At 39.8% G+C, this 25,061-nt stretch overlaps 1 protein-coding gene across 1 annotated transcript in view; it reads right to left on the minus strand.

Annotated features, from left to right (window-relative positions):
- The window catches only part of nbas (NBAS subunit of NRZ tethering complex), a 357,427-nt gene that overhangs the window by 105,764 nt on the left and 226,602 nt on the right, over positions 1-25,061 (minus strand). Inside the window, exons 38-43 of the mRNA XM_070885013.1 lie at positions 21,187-21,310; positions 17,465-17,541; positions 15,418-15,555; positions 12,905-13,134; positions 9,463-9,573; positions 2,079-2,329 (exon numbers count right to left, since the gene is read on the minus strand). Coding sequence (XP_070741114.1) covers positions 2,079-2,329; positions 9,463-9,573; positions 12,905-13,134; positions 15,418-15,555; positions 17,465-17,541; positions 21,187-21,310 — 931 coding nt within the window. The remainder of the gene's footprint in view (positions 1-2,078; positions 2,330-9,462; positions 9,574-12,904; positions 13,135-15,417; positions 15,556-17,464; positions 17,542-21,186; positions 21,311-25,061) is intronic.

Below are 25,061 nucleotides of genomic sequence, written 5' to 3' on the forward strand. Positions count from 1 at the left end.
TCACCTGAATTCTCTATTGGATTTATGAATGATTATCTTATATTTATGATCTCTAGTTTTGGATTCCCCACAAGTGGAAACATTTTCTCTACATCTGCCCGATCAAACCCTTTCATAATCTTAAAGCCCTCTATCAGGTCACCCCTCAGACTTCTCTTTTCTCGAGAAGACAGCCCCAGCCTGTTCAGCCTTTACTGATAAGTATATCCTCACAATACTCCAAGTGTGGTCTAAGCAAGGTTCTAAACAAGTTTAATGTAATTTCCCTGCTTTTCAATTCTATCCATCCAGAAATTAATTCCAATGTTTGGTTTGCTACTTTATTCCTTTATTAACCTACGTCGCTATTTTTTTAGTAATTTGAGTATTTATATACCTAGAACGCTTTTCTCTTTGACCACATTTAGACTCTCGTTATCCAATCAGTTTGTGGCCTCCTTATTCTTCCTACCAAAAATGCACTACCTTACACTTACCAATCTAGTAACTAATTTGTCAATTACATGCCCATTCTGCAAGTTTATTCATGTCTTTTATTATATCAAATTCTTCCTCAGTATTAACTATACCCTCCCAATTTGGTGTCATCCGCAAATTTAGAAATTGTACTTTCGATTCAAGAGTCCAAATCATTCATGTAAATTATGAACAGTGGTCCCAGCACCGATCCCTATGGAACACCACTTCTCACCTTTTGGTCACCATTAGAAAATATGTTTGTTGTGTTAGTGATAATGACTTTGTTGAGGTTTGCCACTGTTGCAAAATAAGTGAATTTGTAATTTAATTTCTGAAAAAAAATCTCAAACTGAATGGACTCCAGACATTTAGCATGACATTATTAAAATTGAAAATCCCAGGTGCAGGAACTGGATACTGAAAGATCCTATTTGTTTACTCTTTGCAACAGTAATACATTTTTAACTGCGAGATTAAACCTGACCTTTGAGCAAAACAATCAAGGTGCTGCCAAGCCACCAACGGCATTAATTTTCAGTCTAACTGGCAGCAGCATGAAAATTGGCTTAAATGCGGGAAAATTGCGATGGGGCCTGAATTATGATAATTGCCTTCCATTTTCAATGAGGGCAATGGTAAAGCTGTGCAAAAGTCCCAGGAAAATATGGAGTCGTATAATTAATAGCATAAGTTACTTACTCCAGAATTTGCTCTTTCTTTTCAGCCGTTCAAGGGTTCCTATGTCATAGATGTGCCATTAAAATGGTACAAGTTCCCAGGAAAATCTGCAACTGCTTTCAGTAAGCACTGGAAAGTATCAACTGTAATTTTTCTTCCTGAGAGTTTCATTTTATTAAGTAACCAGAGTTCATAAGATGACTGGTACAAATTTAAGACAAATTCCGACTACGGTTTCAAAGTATATTAAAGAGACATTTCTCCAACATCTGTTTATTAAGTGCCATTAAGTGTTCATTTTTCAATGACTTATATTGTTAGTTTTAATCTGTTTAAAATACCATTAAAGTTTTAAAGTAACTATCCAGAAATGTACTTCTTCATTTCCAATTATAACAATAAATATGGGGCTGAGTTGGGCAGAGAAGTGAAAAGGTAGGAAAATGTAAAAACTTTTGAAAGAAAAATAACTAAAATGTGGACTAATACACACTGCAAAAATATAGGTTGAAGGGCACGTGACATTTAAATGTGCTTTATGTAATAAAGATCATTCATTTTCTGCCCTATTAAAACTTGCTGAATATGACATATGTAGAGAACTCGAACACATGTAATTTACAGAATTCTAATTAACTGAAGAATTGCTATTTTTAAAAATATAATCCATGTACTATAATCCTTTTATCCAACATTCTACTACGCTACATTGATTAAAATCCTTTAGAACTGGAAAGGCACAGACATTGCCTCATTGTACATGTCCCTCATTGTGTTTCCTGGAAGATGAAGCTTGAGAAGTCTTCCACCAAGGCCATTTGCTCTCCAGAATACATGCAACCCATTCCAAGTTTGGCAAAGTCTTGTTATTATATTATTAAAGCATGCAAAAAGTACCAGGGTATTAAAGAAATGAGCCTTTGAACAGTTGAGTATCCTACCTGGTGCAATGACCTTGAGCTTTTTCAGCAGCTTTATGTGAGTGCCTGGTTTGATGGGCTGTTTCACAAATTCGACACAGCCACAGCTTTCCAGGAGAGTAAAATAATAAAGTAATCGGATATGGTCCACACCATCAACCCCTGGGTAAACATATTTTGTCATATGCTCATGAAAAGCTTCTGAGTTGGTTTTCAGTACATCGAAAAGATCAAGAGTTTGGACTCTACTTTCAATTTCTGTAGTTGAAAGCCTGAGATTTAAAAAAAAAATCATATATATTGGTGTGAAATTCTATGCGAGTTGTAGTGAATTAATTTTACAGTTGAAATTTCTTTTAAAGTTGCAGATGTCAGGAAACATTCCACCTATAGTCATGTTGAGAGCAAATTAAACAATGCCTCATATATGGCCTGGTAGGTTGTATACCTCCCACTACTGTGACTCCAAATTGGAATCACATTTTTGTGAGCAAATGACTTAACTATTGCATTACTGGGCATGGAAACTTCTATAGAAATTGTTGTTCACTTTGCTCATTTTAGAACTAGTTCACATTATTATGCTGTAAATAGTTTTTACTTTTAATGGTCATCCACTACATGCAGCATGCCATATAGAGGTTGAGCTGCAACACAATAAATCATCCAGCTCTATGCGATAAACCGAACATCTCAATAATGATAGTTAAGTTACTCACATGAAAGTTACCACAATGCACTGGAGAAAAATGCTTACAATAGTCATTCCATGGCGAGTTATTTTCCACATACTTGTCATGTATCTTACATTATTATATATAACTGTATCCTAACATGCTATACATGACTGTAATTAGATATGACCTGTAACCACCAGCATACCTTACCACCAGGGGTGCACTTGCAAGAGACAGGTATATAAGGACAGGTCTCAGGCAAGTGCAGCATTCCAGAGCTGTGAAATAAAGGTGCAGGTCCAGAGTGACCTTGACTTCACAACATGCCTCGTGTGAATCTGTACTGAATTCTGGACACAATACTCAGTCCTTTTAATGACTGTATACAGTTCTCCCCAATTACTTTATGGTTAAAAGCATCACAATGCACTACTGAGCCATACAGACCAGAGGTTTGGATCCCTGGTCTGAGCTGAGTTTGCTGATCTCAATCAGGCTAACAGTAAGTCTCCCTGGGCTGTGGAAAAAATAAATATAAATCAGCCAATTTTTGCTCTCGAAAGCTATACAGCAACTCCTAAGGAAAATGCTTTGTGTGGACATCTAGCGAGGAAAGGATCTGAAATTCTATGCTCAAATAGCCTTACAACAATCACTGTCTAGGTTCACATATAAAGAATGATAATTTGGATAAGAAACTGGAGGGCTGCTGGTGCTCATGGAAAAGCATCCCATTAAGTCAGCAGTTTTAACAGGATAGAGGAGAAAATGCAAGAAAAATTGTAGGAAAATGTATAGAATACTTAAATCAGCCAAAAGGAGCAAATCTTCTGCAATTAAATGACATTAAAAAAAACTTTGACATTCATTTTCACACTGTTGAAACAGATAATTTCACCTCAATTAACTGTTACTGTTCATCTAGTTAGTGGAATACCTCAAATCATTAGTCTCATTTCACAGCTCATGTACATACTCTGTCTATATAGTGATTATTTGTAGCTCAGTGTACAGCAGTGGTACAGAGATTATGCCCGCACCTTAGCAGACATGGATGTTTGCATGAATCATAGGGCTAGAAATTGTGTAGTGCCCCGTTTGGGGCGATATCTTTTGCAGGAGCGCAAAAGTAATGCTGGGCTCTACGCAAGTGCAACCGGAACGAACTTCCAGTTTAACGCTCCAGGAAGGAAGTGAAGCGCTAAATCATGCACTACCACTTGCCTTGGAGCGGTAAATGGAGCAAGAGGGGTGATAGCGGCAGCGCGCTGCAAAATGTCCAGTGGATCCACAGGCTCCTTCCCTCCCTCAAAGGGAAGGGCCAATGCTGAGGTCGTTTGAAGGTAAGACTTCGACTGGTCGTCGATGGCACCTGCGATCCACAAAGATTAGCCCCAAGCACTCTAACAGAGTGCAGGGCTGATCAATCGCGGCATAGGGAAAAAATCAAAACGCAGCACAGGGGGCAAAAATAAAGTTTTGGCCTACCTGGCCACCAATGCCTTTAAGTACCGCTTCCCAAGCGGCTGGCCGAGCTCAACGCCCCCTGTAGCTGCCGTTGACAACGCCCTGCGATGCTACGGGGGCGGAAACGAATTTAGGATCCAGGACAGTAACGGGAAGCTGCGCACCAGATGATGCCACGATCTCCGGCACGCAGGAGATCGAGGTGGTAAGGTTTACCGCCAGTGAAGTTTGTGGGCGTCGGTACTTTTGCCGCACCCGGTCAGAAAGCAGTTAGCGGGCCCCTATCACCCCGGAGGTGCTAGAGGGAGGCACAAAGGAGGACAATTTCTCTCCCATAATCTCTTATTAACATGAGGGCGGTAACATTTTTAAAGGGATTATCTAAATATTTCTTTCTTGTCCCTTTTTCACATTTCCTCCACTCGCAGCTATACAACTGTAGCTAAGGGTGGCAAAGGATGTGCTCCCAGATCTCCACTGATGTTGGCTCCACCGACCAGTTGCCAGGCACAAGTAGCCTGTTGACAATGCTCTCTAATTTTTCCCTTCTTTGTGCAAACATTTGGCCTTTCCACAACACGATGGTTAAGATTGGAAATGTAGCAAAACTTTGCATCAGGCACTTTAGATATGGTTGCTGCCATTTGCCAAAGAATTTGTATATAAAATTGAGCTGTAATCTTTTTTTCCTCTGGAAGATAAGTGCTTTGGAATTGAATGACTCTGAAACACTCTGGTGTTAAATAGACTGTACTCTGAATAGTTCGAACCAAATCTCTATGTAGGTCCTGTCCTTCAATGGCTCAAGGCATGTTGGATGGATACTGACAATGATTTGTGGGTGGGTGCCCTGATCACTGGCAGGATATGCAGGTGCTGCAGTCTGAGAGAAACTGTCACCAGCAATATTTGCTGAATACTCAGGGTATTGCTATCCTTCCTTTGAGCCATATCTTTTATTGGTAGCGTACCTCACCCACATTGAATATCTAGCATTTGTTGTCAGACTTTCAAATGCAACTAAGCAGCTTTAAGGTCAATGTTGCCAACAGACTCTTAGCTGCCATGCCTGAATTATCTGCAGTGATGTTATCATTATAAATTTTTCCTTCAACAATAAGGAGTTCCAGTACGAGTGGAATCCTCTACTTTGAGTTAGAAGGAAGTCGTGGGAATACAATCCTGAATTTTCCTGTCTTGTGGCACTTTTTCTATGGCCTATGGAAATAGAAATTTCTGTACTTCATCAGGCAGAAGACCTTTGGTTTGCACACTATTAAGAAATGATTGCTTTCAATTTTAGGTGAGATTTTGTAATATGGAAAAAATAATCTTCTCATACTACTTACCCAAGTCCCTGACAGAAGTAGGACCCACACACTCAAAATACATAGATGTAGTCCCTTACTGTTACCAGTACTAGAAGTGACTCATCTAGCAAATTAGGTAATTTAGTATTCCTTCTCATTTTCTTAACCTTCAACACATAGTTATGTAAAATTTCTTAATCATACTTTTACTAAATTAATTATAATATTGCAGCATTAAATTTAACTTTATTTAAAAGTTAAAAATGTATAGCAAATGAATAATTTCTGGAAAGTGGAAGCAGCAGTTTTATTCTCCCCTTATCCCTTTCTTGTCAACCTGCCTGGATAGATTATGTCCAAGGTCAAATCTACCTCTGGCCTGAAAGAAAGCTTGTTTGACAGTAATAAAAGCATGGAATTCCATCACTTTTAGGGCCTTGCTTAGAATAGTTATCAGTCATTGTTTGTCCTTCTTGAAGCCTTGCAGAACAGGTCTGACATGATTGTCAAAAAAAGGCCTTGCTATGTAGTTGAGATGAGTTGAGGTTAGGGAAGAAGCACTCCAGGATTTTATTCTGGAGAAATAGAAGTTTACCATGGAATCCTTAACAATGCAAAGCAGAATATGCTGCTGGTTCCTGGAGTGAGGACATCCATACTGCATTGTTACAAAAGTCTGAGTTTTGGGATTAAGTGAACTCTATTAGTCTGAGCATCATTTCTGACCACAGGAGAGCTTTGCATTACAGCATTAATTTGGCTTTATGTATAAGTTTGATATCAGCTGAATAGAAAGTTTTTAATGTTTCCAAAGTGCCTTGGAAATACAATAAACATGCCCCAAATATTCTGCCTCAATTTTCTCAGGGGGATGGACATTTTGCTTCACGTATTGAACGTTTTCTGTACTTTATTTGTAACACCAAAATGGAGACTACGACAAGAATAAGTAAAGAGCGGATCCTCAGTTACTTGCTGAACTTCGTGTAGCTGTTAATGGGTGACCACGAGTATAAACTGTCCAGTACTCGTCTAATGGGGGGGGGGGGGAAATCTGGATCTACTTTGTAGAAAAATACCAAAAAACAATAATCAAACTCTATCCTGTGAGTACGGACACACAATCTGACAACAAGAGTAGAAAGAGCTAAAAATGAAGTTACATACAATGGAGTAGAAAGGGCCGCTAATGAAAACAGCCACAAAGACTGAATTTCCTCAAATAATAGTATTCTAACATGGTTCAAAGGGCACAAGCACACCTTGGATTATGACAACTGGTATTTGTTTATCGAGATTTGTTTGTAGAGATTGAAGAAATGAGGAAGATTGCAATTCAGTCCCTGGTTCTACCACACAGAATAGAAAAACAATGCATTTTCTATTTAGGATTGATGGGTATAATCAGAGAAATTCAGTACATCATATAGCTCACGCTAATAAATAATAACTTGTATTATATAGTGCCTGTAATGTAGTGAAACAGCCCAAGACGCTTCACAGGAGTATTGTGAGACAAACAATTTGACACCGAGCCACATAAGAAGTTAGGGCAGGTGACCAAAAGCTTGGTCAAAGAGGTAGGAGCATCTTAAAAAGAGGAAAGCGAGGTTGAGAGGCGGAGAGGTTTAGGCAGTGAATTCCACAGCTTTGGGCCCAGGCAACAGAAGGCACTAATGGTTGAGCGATTATAATCAGGAATGCTCAAGAGGGCAGAATTAGAAGAGCGCAGATATCTTGGGATGGGGTGGGGGGGGGTTGTGGGACTGAAGGAGATTACAGATAGGGAGGGGGGAGGCCATGGAGGGATTTGAAAATAAGGATAGAATTTTGAAATCGAGGCATTGCTTAACTGGGAACCAATGTAGATCAGAGAGCACAGAGGTGATGAGTCAACGGGACTTGGTGCAAGTTATGACACGGGCAGCTGAGTTTTGGATCACCTCAAGTTTACATAGGGTAGAATGTGGGAGGCCAGCCAGGAGTGTGTTGGAATAGTAAATAAACTACTGCATTGTGATTTGTTTGCCTCACAAAAGTAGTTTTGCCTTGAATCAAATTTATTGGCCTCGAAATCCCGGCCTCCCTGGGTCCGTACTGAGTGTGTACGGATCTGGGAAGGCATCGCAAAAGCTGGTTTTCAGTGCATAATGCGCATGCGTTGAAAATCGGCTTTTCCGATCGGTCAAGCTCCAGCTTGACAGATCCTCCATATCTCCATTGCCAGGATATTCGCATGAGCAAGATTGCGATATTTACCCATATCTTGCCCAGCGAATGTCCTGAAAACTCTTGCGCCTGGTAAAAGCAGGCACATTGCCTTCTTTTACAGATGTAAGAATTTTAAAACACACAACAATATTGTAAAACAACATTTTAAAAACACAGTTTATTGTTAAAAACCTTGCCCACTAAGGTAAGTTTATTTTAAACCATAATTTTAAAAACTTATAAAAATATATATTTTTCTGATTTTTTTAAAAAGACATAAATAACTTTAATTTAAATTAATGTTAAATATGTGGTGTATTTTTTCTATTTTTTTTTAATTAGTGTTTTGGGTGTTTGGGGGCTGTTTCTCAATCATAATGGGAACTCCAACTTACGGAGAACCCATTATAATGAATGAGAAAATACTGTACCTGGATTGGCTGTCCAGTGCCATGTGACTCCAGCTCCAGCTTACGGACGTCCTGACGTGTACTGGGATCTCTCATGGGCGCAGCAGGAACAGGAAAAGTGTGCATCTTTTTAAAAAACTTTTTCAGTCGATCGCCTGCGGGAATTAGCCGACCGGGATTTCTAGGCCAATATCTTTATAATGAACTGAATCCAAAAAGCATGCTAAAATAAATTTCCTTATTCATGGAAATCCTGCTTTTCCTTCTCCTTCAATTGTCTCCCTGCCCCTACTGAAGGTGGTGATTCACTGTTCGGTTCCACGAGCATTAGTCATCCACTGGTGCTTCGTCCAAGTGGCCTTGATTCTATGCAAAATATGACAGTGGGAGCCTATAAGCTATTTGATATAATGGGAGCCTATAAGCTATTTGATATAAGTAAGCCCCATTCTCACCCAATGTCTACACGGGCGTACCCTCAGGAGTGAGAACCCTGCCCAATTGCTACAATGCAATTCCGGATATTCGGTGCAAGAACATAAGAAATAAGAGCAGGAGTAGGCCACTTGGACCCTCGAGCCTGCTCCGCCATTTAATAAGATCATGGCTGATCTGATCATGGACTCAGCTCCACTTCCCTGCCCTCTCCCCATAAACCTTTATTCTCTTATTGCTCAAAAATCTGTCTATCTTTGCCTTAAATAATATGACCCAGCCTCCACAGTTCTCGGGGGCAGAGAATTTCATAGATTTACAACCTTCAGAGAATAAATTCTCCTCATTTCAATTTTAAATGGGCGGCTCTTTATTCTGAGACTATGTCACCTAGTTTTAGTTTTCGTTATGAGTGGAAATATCCTCTCTGCATCCACCTTGTCGAGCCCCCTCATTATCTTATATGTTTCAGGTAGTGCAGTATGCCAAGGAGCTTTCAGCAGCAAATGTTTCTGGCTGAGTTAAAATAGAAACATGGCATCCTATCGCTAACAACAGTCTCTGCTCTATGATAATATTTAATATTCCATAATGTTTAGAACTCCCTTGCTAATAATAAAAATAATTTTAAAAAGACACCGGCGACAGAACTCGTACTTCTCGTTTCCAATAAGTCTGAATGTCTCCCAAATGCTGGATTAAAATGAGCATATTGTCGTGTTGTCCTCGGGAATACATTACCATAACACAGACTGATTCTTTTGAACTGCTGTCATGTCATGTTTACTTAGAATATGAAAAATCAGGATTGAGAAGTATACAGAAAAATGATGCAACAAAATCATAAGTAAAGGAGACTTGTTTGTTCAAATGAACCCATTACTTAGCTACGTACCCACTATCAGTGAAAAGGAATTCCAAATGTGTCATGTAAACTTCCCAGAGTGGGATACTGTAACGCTGAGCCAGAGAGAGAGAGATCTTGTATACATTTTCCTCCAAGGTTCTATGAAAAAAAAATTATAAATATAGAAAGATCAGTATTTGAAATCAAACTGACAGAAATGTCTTGCAACTAATCGCTTTCAAACAAATCTTAGGGTAAATTAGATTAGGCTAACAGATAAATAAAGTTATCTTCAAGGCTTTAACATTGAATTGAATAGTCTTCTCATCTAAGGATTGTGAGATAAAGTATAATGATTATGAAGCCTTGAAATTCCATAAGGGTTTCCCCTAATCTCTTGCACTAACTTTGCTGAAGAATGGCAGAACCCTGGAGAAATGGTTGAAAATGACCCTTTTTGCAGTTTTTCTGAAGGGTTCTGCTAGTTTCCCGCAGAAGTTACAGCAGGAGACGAGAAAAATCATTGTCGAATTTCAGGGTCCATCTTTTCAGCTTTCAAGTCTGGGTTTTCCAGTGTGGATAACATGAAGGCGCCAGAGGTCAGATCAAGGTTTGCAAATCATATCAGATCTAGTCCGCTTCCACATGCTATACAAGAAACCACACAAGTTTTTTTAGACTTGTTCTTTCCTTTCCCCAAACAACTTATTCAACAGTATACATGATTAAATAATCTAGTAATATGCAGTTTTTAATTAATCATTCACACAGCTGAAGGCAGTTCCCAGTGAAATGAAACATCCAGAACAAGTTAAGAGACTTTGTGTTTGGCTTATTTTATTTTAAGTGGACTGGACTGATTAATTGAAACTTCACCAGAAAGGCTGAGTTCGAACTTCATTATTGCTACACAGTCTTGTTCCCAGTGGACATTAATGCACTTCAGTAACTGTTCTGAACTTGGCATTCATCCAACTATCTTGTTTCAATAGATTGGTGTGAAAGGTAGTGAGCAAGAATATCAGAATATAGGAACACGATATTGTTTAGCTTTATCTTATCATCTACATCTTACATAACAACAACTTGCATTTATATAGTGCCTTTACCATAATAAACAACCCAAATCGCTTCATGTGAGCACAATCAGGCAAAAATTGACACCAAGCCAAAGAAGGAGATATTACAGCAGGTGTCTAAAAGCTTGATCAAAGTGGAACATCTTAAAAGAGGAGAGAGATGGAGAGATTTAGGGATGGAATTCCAGAGCATAGGACCTAGACGGTTGAAGGAACAGCTGACAACGGTGAGGCGAAGGATGTGGGGAATGAATAAAACTGGTGGAACGCAGAGTTTTCGGAGAATTGCAAGACTGGAGGAGATTACAGAGATAGGGAGGGGCGAGGCCATGGAGGGATTTAAACATGATAATGAGAATTTTTAAATCAAAGTATTTGGGGACAATGTCGGTCGGCGTGCACAGGTATGATGGGCGAACGGGACTTGGTGAGAGTTAGGATACATAGAAACATAGAAAATAGGTGCAGGAGTAGGCCATTCGGCCCTTCGAGCCTGCACCACCATTCAATAAGATCATGGCTGATCATTCGCCTCAGTACACCTTTCCTGCTTTCTCTCCATACCCCTTGATCCCTTTAGCCATAAGGGCCATATCTAACTCCCTCTTGAATATATCCAACTGGCATCAACAACTCTCTGCGGTAGAGAATTCCACAGGTTAACAACTCTCCGAGTGAAGTGTCGTCTCCTCATCTCAGTCCTAAATGGTTTACCCCTTATCCTTAGACTGTGTCCCCTGGTTCTGGACTTCCCCAACATCAGGAACATTCACCCTGCATTCTTCCTGTCCAGTCCCATCCCGTCAGAATTTTATATGTTTCTATGAGATCCCCTCATCCTTCTAAACTCCAGTGAATACAGGCCCAGTCGATCCAGTCTCTCCTCATATGTCAGTCCTGCCATCCCGGGAATCAGTTTGGTGAACCTTCGCTGCACTCCCTCAATAGCAAGAACGTCCTTCCTCAGATTAGGAGACCAAAAACTGAACACAATATTCCAGGTGAGGCCTCATCAAGGCCCTGTACAACTGTAGTAAGACCTCCCTGCTCCTATACTCAAATCCCCTAGCTATGAAGGCCAACATGCCATTTGCCTTCTTCACCGCCTGCTGTACCTGCATGCCAACTTTCAATGACTGATGTACCATGACATCCAGGTATCGTTGCACCTCCCCTTTTCCTAATCTGCCACCATTCAGATAATAGTCTGCCTTTGTGTTTTTGCCACCAAAGTGGATAACCTCACATTTATCTACATTATACTGCATCTGCCATGCATTTGCCCACTCACCTAACCTGTCCAAGTCACCTGCAGCCTCCTAGCATCCTCCTCACAGCTCACATCGCCACCCAGCTTAGTGTCATTTGCAAACTTGGAGATATTACACTAAATTCCTTCATTTAAATCATTGATGTATATTGTAAATAGCTGGGGTGCCAGCACTGAGTCCTGCGGCACTCCACTAGTCACTGCCTGCCATTCTGAAAAGGACCCATTTATCCCGACTCTCTGCTTCCTGTCTGCCAACCAGTTCTCTATCCACGTCAATACATTACCCCAATATCATGTGCTTTAATTTTGCACACCAATCTCTTGTGTGGGACCTTGCCAATACCGGCAGCAGAGTTTTCAATGTGCTCAAGTTTATGCTCAAGTTTATGGAGGGTGAAAGATGGAAGGCCGGTTAGGAGAGCATTGGAACAGCTGAGTGTAGAGGTAACAAAAACATGAGCATGGATGAGGGTTAAGGACGTAATCTATCAAAAAGATAATTGTTTTGAAAAATATTAGAGCCACTCAACTCTGGGTCAACATGCTATAGGTAAAGAAATTTACATTCCCAGTCAGTAGCATGGTTTCCCCAAAGTCCTCAGGCCAGTTTGAAGTCTTCCCCTCTTGCCCCAATGTTTGTCAGAGTAATTCTGGCATGTTCTCTGTAACGGACATCACTAGAGCAGCCACTTTCAGTAAAATATACACATTTATCAAATATTAAGAAATTCATCTGCCCCAATACACAGGAAAAACAAAATGAATCCTCAATGAACAATCATGCTGATATTGATAATGCCATCTTCAATCTACCACACACTACAATTCAGTTTAATTGTTCCTCTGTACTGTAGCCTGCCCAATAAGTATGCTAGAGACAAGTTGGTGCCAATGTCCTTCTCTCTCAGTATGCTAGAGCTGCTGGACTTGACTTTACCTCATATTTTCATTCCTTATCGAGAAATATCCTGCCTTTGCTCAACTCCTTCCCAAAAGCTTGGTAAAGTTGAGGAGCTCAACAGCTGCTGAATTTTGGCGAGGACAATACACCTTAACATAGAGACAGCTGGCGTTTGTTTGCCAGTGTGCACAATTTCAATAAATTGGAATAATTTAGCAATAACGATTTCATACTTACTCTGCTAAGCCTAGAATTGTCTCCCTTTTATATTGGCTATCTGATGCAAATCGCTGTACATCCACACCTTTGCCAAGGCCTTGAAGTGTCTGAGCTTGTGTGAAGTCTGTCAACAACTCATTGTAATAGTTAAGATGATGGATCAACGTCTGCACTTCTTCTGACCAACTGATGTCTGCATTTTCAGTCACGTATTTTGTGACCATTTTAATTACCTCTTTGGGATCAGCCTATAAAATTTCAGATGTATTGGTGAAAGTTTATCAATTATTTTTTTTTAAATCACCCTCTCTCTACATGATGCGACTTAAACCATTTACTGAAAAGTTAAGAAAAAAGTGAAGTAAATGGAAGATATATGCATAAAAATCAAAAACTCACTCCAACCTACCTCCCTCTGAACTTGCAGCACTCTGTTCTCTCAGATCGAACCCTAACATTGTCATTAAACCTGGTGACAAGGATGGCACTGTTGTTGTTTGGCGGACCAATCTCTTCCTTGCGGAGGCTGAACGCCAAAGCACTGACACCTCCTCCTACCTCCTTCTGGACCATAACCCCACTACCAAACATCAAGCCATCGCTTCCAAGACTGTCATTGATCTCATCTCCTCTGGAGATCTTCCTTCCACAGCCGCCAACCTCATAGTCCCCCTACGCTGCACAGCCCGCTTCTACCTCCTTCCCAAGATCCATAAACAGGACTGCCCCGGTAGACCGATCTTGCCCCACGGAACTGATTTCTTCCTACCTTGACTCTATTGTTTCTCCCCTTGTCCAGTCTCTTTCCATCTACATCCACAACTCTTTCGACGCCCTCTGCCACTTGGTAACAGTTTCCAGTTTCCCGGTCCCAACCGTTTTCTTTTCATCATGGACATCCAATCCCTCTACATCTCCATCCCCCACTAGGAAGGCCTGAGGACACTCCCCTTCTTCCTTGAACAGAGGCCCAACCAGTCCCCATCAACCACCACCCTCCTCCGCCTGGCTGAACTTGTTCTCACATTGAACAACTTCTCCTTTGACTCCATTCACTTCCTCCAAATTAAATGTGTTGTTATGGGAACCTGCACGGGTCCTAGCTATGCCTGCCTTTTCGTGGGATATGTGGAACAATTTTTGTTCCAGTCCTACTCAGGTCCCCTCCCTCACCTCTTTTTCTAGTACACTGAAGACTCAAGTTATCTTTAACCTTCAAGTGGAAAATAGGTGCCAAATTATTGTTGGTATTTAGCTACATAATTTTAACAAAATGCTGATATAAAATAAGTCCAAATACCAGTTTAATTAACAGTTTTTAAAATGTAACTTCAATTGAAGAGACTGAAAGAAGTTTCTTAGGCGTGGCTTAGTTTTGACAGATTTTGTGGGCATGTCTTCCTTTACGCATAAGGCTGTATGGGCACTCCTGGCCTCCCTGATGTAATACGCTGCGCAGAACTCTGCAGCACGGAAGAGCAAGTGCACGTGTGGGGCCTTGCACAAGGTAAGTTCATATCCTTTTCATAGGTCGGCGGCGTAATTATGGAGTAACAATGGCACAATTTTTGGGCCATTATAATGAGGGCTACTGCTCATGACATTTCGGAATCCCCAGGTCACACCATTTGTGACTTTAACTTAATGAATTCGGCTTGAATAACAGATGGTGCAATGTTATTTTATACCACACAAACAGGCGCTTACATATTGGCACAAAATATTTCTACACAACAAAACTATATTTTCACTGAGAACTACTAGAACAAATTCTTTGCTTAAAAGACAAACATATTTTTTCATATTTTTGAACATATTAGTTGAAACTTGATAATTTGCTGATTCAGAAAGCTACAGGATAGAAATACTGCATACGACACCTTTGGAAATCACAAGTAAATTCCTGCAACCATTTTCAAATGCAGAGGTCTTTCTTTTAACCCTCAAAACTAGGCGAAGACTCCAAGTTTTATTGCATGTTAATTGATGGCTTAAGACATATTGTCTTGAAAATTTGAGTATTGATTTATTTACAAACCCAAGCAGCTCTAGTGGTAACAAAATCTTGCACAAAAATGGAGCAGGTGATTCATATTGGAATGCCCCAAACCAATGTATATTAATAAGGTTCAAATGGTCAGTCCTTAGATTTGCTTAAATAGGCTGTGTTTGTCAACTCAGCTTAAAAAAAGCAGCTTACTGATTTTTAAAATGCTGTAGCAGTAAGTAAATATCTGACATGCATAATTCAAGATAATTATATTTTAGCATCAACCATCACAGTACGTATATATTTAAAGCAGCTCAAATTAATGTCATTCAGTGCAAGGCAATAAACATGAAATGTAATACGTTCTAGTCAGAAATACATGTTTTTGATGCGGTTATATATCACTTCCTTTCTTCCCCTACAGTTCTCAGTAATAAGCTGTAATGCAATCTCAGCACTGCCTGTAACGAATGATATTTCAATTACACAACTGCACTTCTATTGCAACTGACCCGAATTCCGAGGAAAACCAAGCACTAACCCTGTATAGTGGGTGACACTTGTCCTTAAAACAGGGACTTAAGCGTACATAGATCTGCAAGGCATAATAGTATCCAGCGAACTGGAGAGACAGAGCTGAATGAGGCTGCTTCTCAAAGCACTTAGCAGCATCCACAACCTGTTTGAAATAAAAAATAAAGTAATATTTAAAACAGGGAAATAAATTGTTCATAATTCAAGCCATTTACAGTAGCTGACACAAAACACTAACAGCAGCTACTTTTGAAAAGTATAAACTTAAATTTTGGGTATCTGACAAGGGGTTTTGACATAATTCACAATAGCACGCAATTTTTGTGTAACCTTCATTCTAATCCTTTTCTTTCAAATGCCTATTTAAATGTTGTAATCTATTTTATATATCATTTACAGATCTATTTCATAGATCATTTTTAAATCATGTTAACTACTTAGAGATAACTTCTAAATCCAGTTATCCAATAGGGGTATCACACAGACATGCGCCCTTTGAAATCTAAATGGAAAAAGGCATCATTTCACATTTGAAATTGACCATAACTTCAGGATTTACAAATGCGCAGCCCAATGCAGAAATCCAGAAGTTGCGGTCTGTCATTCATTGTTCCTCCACCAGCTGCGCTAAGCCCCCGCCCCCGGCAATCAATGTAATCTGCCAAATCATAGAAACTGACAAAATCTTCGGCTCTTGCGCAGTAATACTGCTGTTAAATACCCCATTAAAGGTTAGATTCTTTTGGATTAGTTGTAACTGGGATTTCAACAGCATATTGATAGCTAAACAAAGATTATGGCCCTAAAAACTCATTTTAGTTTTGTGGATTGTCAAATTTATCCATTTTAATAAAAATTTTAATTTAGAAACCTTAACTTTAAAAAAAAAAATGTTTGTTTATCTTTATTTCAGGTTTGTCGTTTCCCCAAGAGAGATTGTTAGACAAACTGGAAAGCAGCCACAAGCTTGTCACGGACGCAAGAATCAAAAGACAACAACAACTTACATTTATCTAGAGATTTTAACATGTAAAAATATCCCAAGCGCTTCACAGAAGGATAATCTGAAAAAAATGGATGTCGAGCCAAAGGTATTAGGAGGGGGCAACGAGATGAGCTTTAAGGATGGTCTGAATGTACGGTTGTCAATGATGGTGCAAAGGGAGGCCAGAGTCAGAAGAATGCGGGGGGGGGGGGGGGGGGGTGTTGTAGGGCTGGAAGAGGTTACAGAGATATAGAGTGGCGAGACAATGAAGGTTAATGGGTAGTTATAATACTACGGTCAAAGCAAGTCAACTGACCTACATATAGCAGGAGAAACAGAGCACCTTCGATGTTCCATTGGCTTGATATATTCAAATGTATGTGGAAGGCAATAAACTCAACTGCATGTCAATACAAACAATGTAAGCTTAGGGATAGAACAGTTTGGTGGAATGTCTCATAACTCCAACCACTGCAGTGCAATATTTGCATTAGCTATCTTTATAGTTTTCTGAGTGACATTGTCACCTTAGTGCTGAAATATGTTTTACACTGTGGACATCGACTAAGAACAGAGTTGATACAGCCACGAAGTTCTCAAGACCCTTACAAACTATAAGAGTGGAAAATTCTACCTCGTCAGTTTGAGCTGGAATCAAACCCTAGCTGTGGAGATCGAACCCACTGCCCTCATGACCTTGATTTTCTTGTATTGAATTATTTGAATGGAATACCAGTTTCAGCATAATATGGATAACATATTATTTTCTATTGGTTATTGTGCTCCGAGATAAGGCCTACAACAGCCTTATTCTCAAATATTTCAACTTATCACCCTCTACTTATTGTTGGGAGCAAAACACAAGTATCACGTTTCAGTCTCCTGGCTTCAGCAATGGCTAAAGAAAGGTTGACCAGGAAGGCGTAAAATTACCAAAAAATTGGAATAATTTATTTTCAAATAAAGGCCTCAAGGAATTGTGGAAATACAGAGATAAAGCTACAGTAAAGGTTTACCCTGTAGTACTCTTTTAAGATTGCATATTATGCGGCAACTATATGCTTAGTACCTGAGGCAAGGCCAGAAGATAGGCTAGAGCTAGGGTCATATCCTTGGGTAAAGCATCACTGGCTAGTTGCAAAAGAACTGTCAAAAGAAGGTAGAGAATTAAAAATTCATAAAGATAGAACATTTTAATAACCTTCAATAATCCAGTGGAATCAACTCATAACAAAACTTGTGTTCCAACTGTTATCATAATTGAATGGCACAACACTGACCAGCATTTCACAGTAAAATTCATTATGAATCTTTATTTTACAATTTAAAAAAAACATTTCAGTATTAGCAAAGAGCTGGTTGTCCTTTGGGCTTTTCTCAAACATGAACATTTTAAGCAGTGTTGGTTGACAGAAAACTGGACACTGTACATGCATGTAACCCTTCTCTTGCTTTACCAGTGAGCAAATAGAGCCAAAAGTGTAACTCAGCACTGCTTCTCATTATTCTAGGCAGGTGCTGCTCTCAAACAGATTATTCATCTCATCGCTGTTTGTGGAACCCTGCTTTAAGCAAAATGCTATTGGATTCACCTGCATTACACTTCAACGTGCTTTGGGACCTTTCAGAGAGACATGATAAAGGATTATATAATGCAAGCTCCAAAGCAAAGATGTTATGCAAGTGAATGCAGCAGCAGGTTCCACAAATAGCAGTAAGATGAATGATCTGATGTATTTTTGTTGGTGTTGGCCAAAGGAGGAATGTTAGCCAGGAGAACTAACATCCTGCTTTTCTTTGTTCTTTAAGTGCTAGATGGATTAAATACAGGATCAATCCTCTGTACTGCTCTAAAAATGAACCTAAGCTCCAAAAATACAACGCCGACTGCCTTGTGTCACATTTCCATTTCTCATAGCAGCCACTGTGGGCTGTGAGTGAGACCAGTAAAGAAATTCTGAATTATAGACACTTTAATGCTGCAAATCACACCCACTACGAACCCAAAATCATTTCATCTCACACCAACTAGACATGGTACTTCATCCTATCAGCCTTGAATGGAATTAAAACCATAGCTTAAAGATGAAACGTATGTATTTGAATCTACTGTACCATCTACTTCTCTCAAATTAAATTGTCTTTTTTTTTTAAGTCATAATTTCTTATCTCAATACAGCAAACCCGACAGCTAGAGCGTGCTTATTTAGATAATGCTATCTAACTATTGTTTCTAAAGGCACAAAAATGAAATCCAATTGGGCACTCAATTCTTAACAGTAGAGCATTTTTTTTTAAACGCTATTTGATTCCAAGAATTGAAGGCTGCCCTTAATCTTCAAACGATGAATACACTTTGCACCAATCAAGCAACTGTTTAAAAAAAAATTATTACAAATCTAGAGTAACAAAAGGCTCTGGCCACTTTTGTAATACTTTCCCCAATAGCTCTGCGTGAGGAACAAATTAGTTCTGATGTCACACACCATTAACATACCCACAAAATGACCTTAATCGTAATTGCATTTAGGAGTTCGACTCCCATTGGAGAAAGGGTCTCTATCAAAGGATGATTTATTGAACACAGCTTTAGCTTTATGCACTCCACTGTTCTCAATGACTGCAATTGAACCATAATTTACATCGTTGTGGATCCATCAATTAGTTTTCAGAGATTCCAAGGAAATTATTCAATATCCTTCTAAACATAATGTCTGCATTCCACACTATATTAACAAAACTATAAATGGATAGTAAATTATGCAGCAGTTTTGTTTCTTGTGATCAGAACAGTAATATCTAAGTTAATGAGCTGAAAATTTAAATAAACCCCACTAAAGTAGTGCTCACTCTTTTATAATTATGTCTCAGTTTAATAGTTGAGAACTTCTGCAATCTACCTGACATAGCGATATAAGCGTTGGAATCAGAACAAACCTACTGAGCAAACAAGGCCCAGGGGTAGTATCAAATTTTGTTGTAGTTTAAATCATTTTGGATCTCAATCGTCGCTTTATTTTGAGAGAAAATTCAGTATCACCCAAGGATCAGACTTTGAATTGACTAGCTAACTCACCTTATTGTATGTTCTGCTCAAACAAAAGGAAAAGATACAAATTTTAACTGAGCAGATGCACACAGTTTAGAGTGCGTGCACACACACACATTACACAATGCAAAGCGCACACAAAAAAATCCAGACCCCACAGGCCCTTTTAAATATAAACACAGATACTGGCATTGCCATAACACTATTTTAATGATGTGTTAGGAAATAAGTAAGATACATCAACTGTCTTGGTAGGGTGCTCCTCATTCTTCATATATTATTTTCCATATACCACAAAACATTCTGCAATTAATGGGTTGGAAACAAAAATCACAGGGAAAATGATTCTTTAACAAACTTTTGTCACCATGTTATTAATTACACAGTTCTTTCACCAAAGTTGATAGGCTAAACAACTGTCAACTATGATTCATTTGATTTATTTTTCAAAAGTACCAACTTTCAATAGCAACAAATGTAAAGTTAGGATGAGCCTCTTTCACACATGTTTCAAAGAATTATGGTGACCCTATTAAAGCACCATTCACATTCTCGACACAACTAATAACCTACATTTTATCGCAGGATAAAGTAACTTTTTTTAATCTTGCGTCTGCACATTTCCACTGCATGATTTTTCACTATGTATTGCTTACATTTCCATATACATGTAAAGCACATTAAAAGAATATATTTGAATGTGATTTATATTGCTTTTAGTGGATTTAATGGGCTCAATTTTCCCCAGTGATTTGCGCCGCTTTTTTGCCACGCGCCACTTTTTTTGGCCTAAGTTAAAAAATACAAGTTTCCCCAATTAATGTGCACCAGCGTAACTCAGTTAGTTACGATTTTTTTTAGGTTAGTTTTTTTTTTGGAGTCATAGGGAGCGTAACCTGCTACCTGCGCCAATTCTGGCCATTTAGGTAAGTTTGGCCAGCTCCGATTTACTTCAATTCTTCTGAGGATAGCATATGTGGCCTCGGTAGAAAAACCTTCTGGTGAGTTAATAAAATCGGCGCAGGTAAGTAAATCAGCACACCAGATGCAGTTCCATGGCCTGGACAGCAGCAGCAGCAGGAGAGGTAAGTGAGAGTGGGAGAGAGGGGGTGCGGGGGCATAGTTAGGAGCAGGGACTGGGAGGGAGGAGGTCATTCGGCCACGGATAGGTGCGGGGAACGGCATCGGGAGGCCATTCGACCAAGGATAGATGTGGGGACCGGCATCGGGAGGCCATTCGACCAAGGATAGATGTGGGGACCGGGAGGCCATTCGACCAAGGACAGATGTGTGGACCGGGACCAGCATTGGTGGGGGGGTGTGTGCACACACACACACTTTCAATAATTTAGTGGAGTTAAGTTGCTGCAATGTTTAATGTGCTTGTGCAGGTTGCTGTAAGCTGGCTGTATGTTTCACTTTCCAGTCTCAGCCCGCATTGTGTCCCTGGTTACCATGGCAACCCAATCTTCTGGCACAAATGTTGGGCTCCACCCCCAAAACTAAATGACAGGCTAGGCGGCGCCAAAATGAAGAATTCAAACGGGGAAACTTGGATGATTTTTTTTTGGTGTACTTGGGCCCCGAAAAAAACGGGCACAACTCTTCAAGTACACCAAAAGACAGCTTTGAGGAATATTGAGCCCAATGCTTTTGTGGCTCAATTAAACAAAAGTTTCCAAACTGAATGTGGTGTAAAACCTGGTACCTTTTTCAACATATGCTGTTGAGGGTAATTTTACCTTCTGTGGCAGGAAAACGATTTTCCCCTTCACTTTGGGTTTCAGTCAATTTCCCAGCTCTCAGTAAGACTTCAACAAAGTTCTCCAAAGCACTGTACTGGTAACTAGTGTAGCTTACTTCATTCTATATGAAAGAAAAATAAATATTTAGAACATAACAGAGACACATAAGAAATAGGAGCAGGAGTAGGCCATTTGGCCCCTCGAGCCTGCTCCGCCATTCAATAAGATCATGGCTGATCTGATCCTGGCCTCAACTCCACTCCCCCGCCCGCTCCCCATAACCCTCAACTCCCTTATCTTTCAAAAATCTGTCTATCTCCACCTTAAATATATTCAATGACCCAGCCTCCACAGCTCTCTGAGGTAGAGAATTCTAAAGAATCACGACCTCCAAAGAATAAATTTCTCCTCATTTCTGTTTTAAATGTGCGACCCCTTATTCTGAAACTACATCCCCTAGTTCTAGATTCCCCCAAGAGGGGAACATCCTCTCTGCATCTACCCTGTCAAGCCCCCTCAGAATCTTATACGTTTCAATAAGATCACCTCTATGTCTTCTAAATTCCAATGAGTATAGGCCCAACCTTTCTTCATATGACAACCCCATTACCTCATGAATCAACCTCGTGAATCCTCCGAACTGCTTCCAGTGCAAGAATATCCTTCCTTAAATAAGACCAAAACTGCATGCAGTACTCTTACCAACACCCTGTACAGTTGGAGTAGGACTTGCCTCCTTTTATACTCCATCCCCACTTTTATACTCCATCCCCCTTGCAATAAAGGCCAACAGTCCATTGTCTTCCTAATTACTTGCTGTTCCGACCAAAGTGGATAACCTCACATTTTCCCACATTATACTCTAACTGCCAAATTTTTGCAAACTCACTTTGCCTATCTATATCCCTTTGTAGATTATTTGCGTCTTCCTCACAACTTGCATATCTTTGTATCATCAGCAAACCTGGCTACATTATACTCGGTCCCTTCATCCAAATCATTAATATAAATTGTAAATAGTTGAGGCCCCAGCACTGATCCCGGTGGCAACCCACTAGTTACAGTTTGCCAACGGGAAAATGACCCATTTATCCTGACTCTCTGCTTTCTGTTCATTAGCCAATCCTCTATCCACACTAATATATTACCCCCAACTCCGTGAGCTCTTATCTTGTGCAGTAACCTTTTATGTGGCACCTTATCGAATGTTTTCTTGAAATCCAAATACATGACATCTACTAGTTCCCCTTTATTCATCCTGCTTATTACATCCTCCAAGAACTTGAGAAATTTGTCAAACATGATTTCCCTTTCATAAAACCATGCTTGACTGCACTATGATTTTCTAAATGTTCTGCTGTTACTTCCTTTATGATGGACTCCAGCATTTTCCCACTGACAGATGTTAGGCAAATGGTCTATAGTTTCCTGCTTTCTGACACCCTTCTTTCTTGAATAGGGGTGTTACATTTGTGGTTTTCCAGTCCGCTGGGATCTCGCCAGAATCCAGGGAATTTTAGTAGATTATAACCAATGCATCCACTATCCCTGCAGCCACCTCTTTTAAGACCCTATGATGCAGGCCATCAGGTCCAGGGGACTTGTCCGCCTTTAGTCCCATTAGTTTGCCCAGTACTTTTTCTCTAGTGATAGTGATTGTTTTAAGTCCCCCCCACCGAATAACCCCTTAATCAAGAATTATTGGGATGCTTTTAGTGTCTTCTACCGTGAAGACCAATATACGGTCTTCCCATTATTAATTCCCCAGTCTCATCCTCTAAGGGACCAACATTTACTTTTGCGACTCGCTTCCTTTTTATATACCTGTAGAAGCTTACTGTCTGTTTTTATATTTCTTGCTAATTTGCTCTCATAAGCTATCTTCTCTCTCTATCATTTTTTTAGTCATCCTTTGCGGGTTTCTAAAAATTTCTCAAATCTTCTGGCCTTCCACTGTTCTTCGCAACATTGTATGCCTTTGTTTTCAATTTGATACCATCTTTTACTTCCTTAGTTAGCTACGGATGGTTCATCCTTCTCTTGGAGTCTTCCTTTCTCACTGGAATATATCTTTGCTGAGAGTTATGAAATATCTCTAAATATTTGCCACTGTTTTTCTAGTCATACCCTTTAATATATTTTCCCAGTCCACTTTAACCAGCTCTGCCATCATACCTTTGTAATTACCATTATTTAAATTCAGGACACTAGTTTGAGAACTAGCTTTCTCACCCTTAAGCTAAATTTGAAATTCTACCACGCTATGATCACTCTTCCCAAGAGGAGGATCCTTCACTAGAAGATCATTAATTAATCCAGACTCGTTACACATTGCCAGATCTAAAATAGTCTGATCACTGGTTGGTTCCACAACGTATTGTTTCAGCAAATCATCCCGCATACACTCTATGAACTCTTCCTCTAGGTTACCTTTGCCAATTTGATTTGTCCAATCAATATGAAGATTAAAATCGCCCATGATTATTGCCGTACCTTTCTTATAAGCTTCTATTATTTCTTGATTTATACTCTGTCCTACAGTGCGGCTACTGTTTGGGGGCCTGTAGACCACTCCCACCAGCGACTTCTTACCCTTATTATTTCTTATCTCCACACAAACTGATTCTCCATCTTGATCTTCTGAGCCAATATAATTTCTCACTACTGCACTAATCTCATCCCTTATTAACAGAACTACTCCACACCCTTTTCCTTGCTGCATATCCTTACAAAATGGCAAATATCTCTGAATATTTAGTTCCCATCCTTGGTCACCTTGCAACCACGTCTCTGTAATGGCAATCAGATCATACCAATGAACATGACAGAACATAACATGCCTCTTGGTTGCCAGGATATGAGAAGTGCCATCATCCGCAATTGCTAAGTCCAAGAAGTAGTGTTTAATAAATGCATCGAGGTCACTCTATGTCAGCTTTAAATATACTGTTAGAACATCTGAAATCTGGAGTTCTAAAAACCGAATTGTCTGAAAACCGGACATGGTGTAGATTGCAAGAGTTGTTGTACAGAATCCAGAAATATTTCCCGAAAACCGGACTTTTAAGCTATACATACCTTTTTCCAAGCAGGAATCCCAAAAAATAAGCAGCCCGGCGCGACCCAGCCCAGCCTCGAGGTTGCTGGATTCGGGCCGTCGGATGTAATGCTCCGAAATCCGGAAATTCACAAAAGTCAGCCCAAGGGTTTCCGGATTCGGGACGTTGGATTGTCTCCGAAATCCGGAAAATCATCCACAAGGTTTCCGGATTCGAGACGTTGGATTTAATCTCCGAAATCCGGAAATACCCAAAACTCGGCCCAGGTGTTTCCGGATTCGAGACGGTGGATTCCTTCTCTCAAAATCCGGAAAAATTCCAAAATGGCCTCGGTCCTGATGTTTCCGGTTTCGGGATATTATACCTGTACTATTCAAGGAACACTTGTTTCCAGGGATGCCCGATGGAATGCACAGTATAACCCTTTACTGAGCCACTGGGTTTCTTGGCACGGACGTGGCAACAATGGATAATGCACTCCACTACCAATTTTCCAATCTTTCTTTAGACACGAGAGTTCATTGAGCCTTGGGATCACGTGTAATAAATAGTTATGTCTGACAAAGTAATTTAGTATAATCCATATAAAAGTCCAGAGCTCTATGTGCATACACATGTAGAAGTGATTATCCAACCTTGATTTTTGACAAAATCACAATTTTTCCCCCAAATGATAATGGGAATCTATTTTTGGCAGAAAATGTATTTGTACGCTAAGAACCCATTAGATCAGACAGGCAAATTAAATATAGTTGATTGACAATCGATGAGGGTGGCTGAGATCATGGCTTGCTGTATTGCCTACTCTGGCTA

This window comes from Pristiophorus japonicus, chromosome 7 (assembly GCF_044704955.1).
Source record: "Pristiophorus japonicus isolate sPriJap1 chromosome 7, sPriJap1.hap1, whole genome shotgun sequence".
NCBI lineage: Eukaryota > Metazoa > Chordata > Chondrichthyes > Pristiophoridae > Pristiophorus > Pristiophorus japonicus.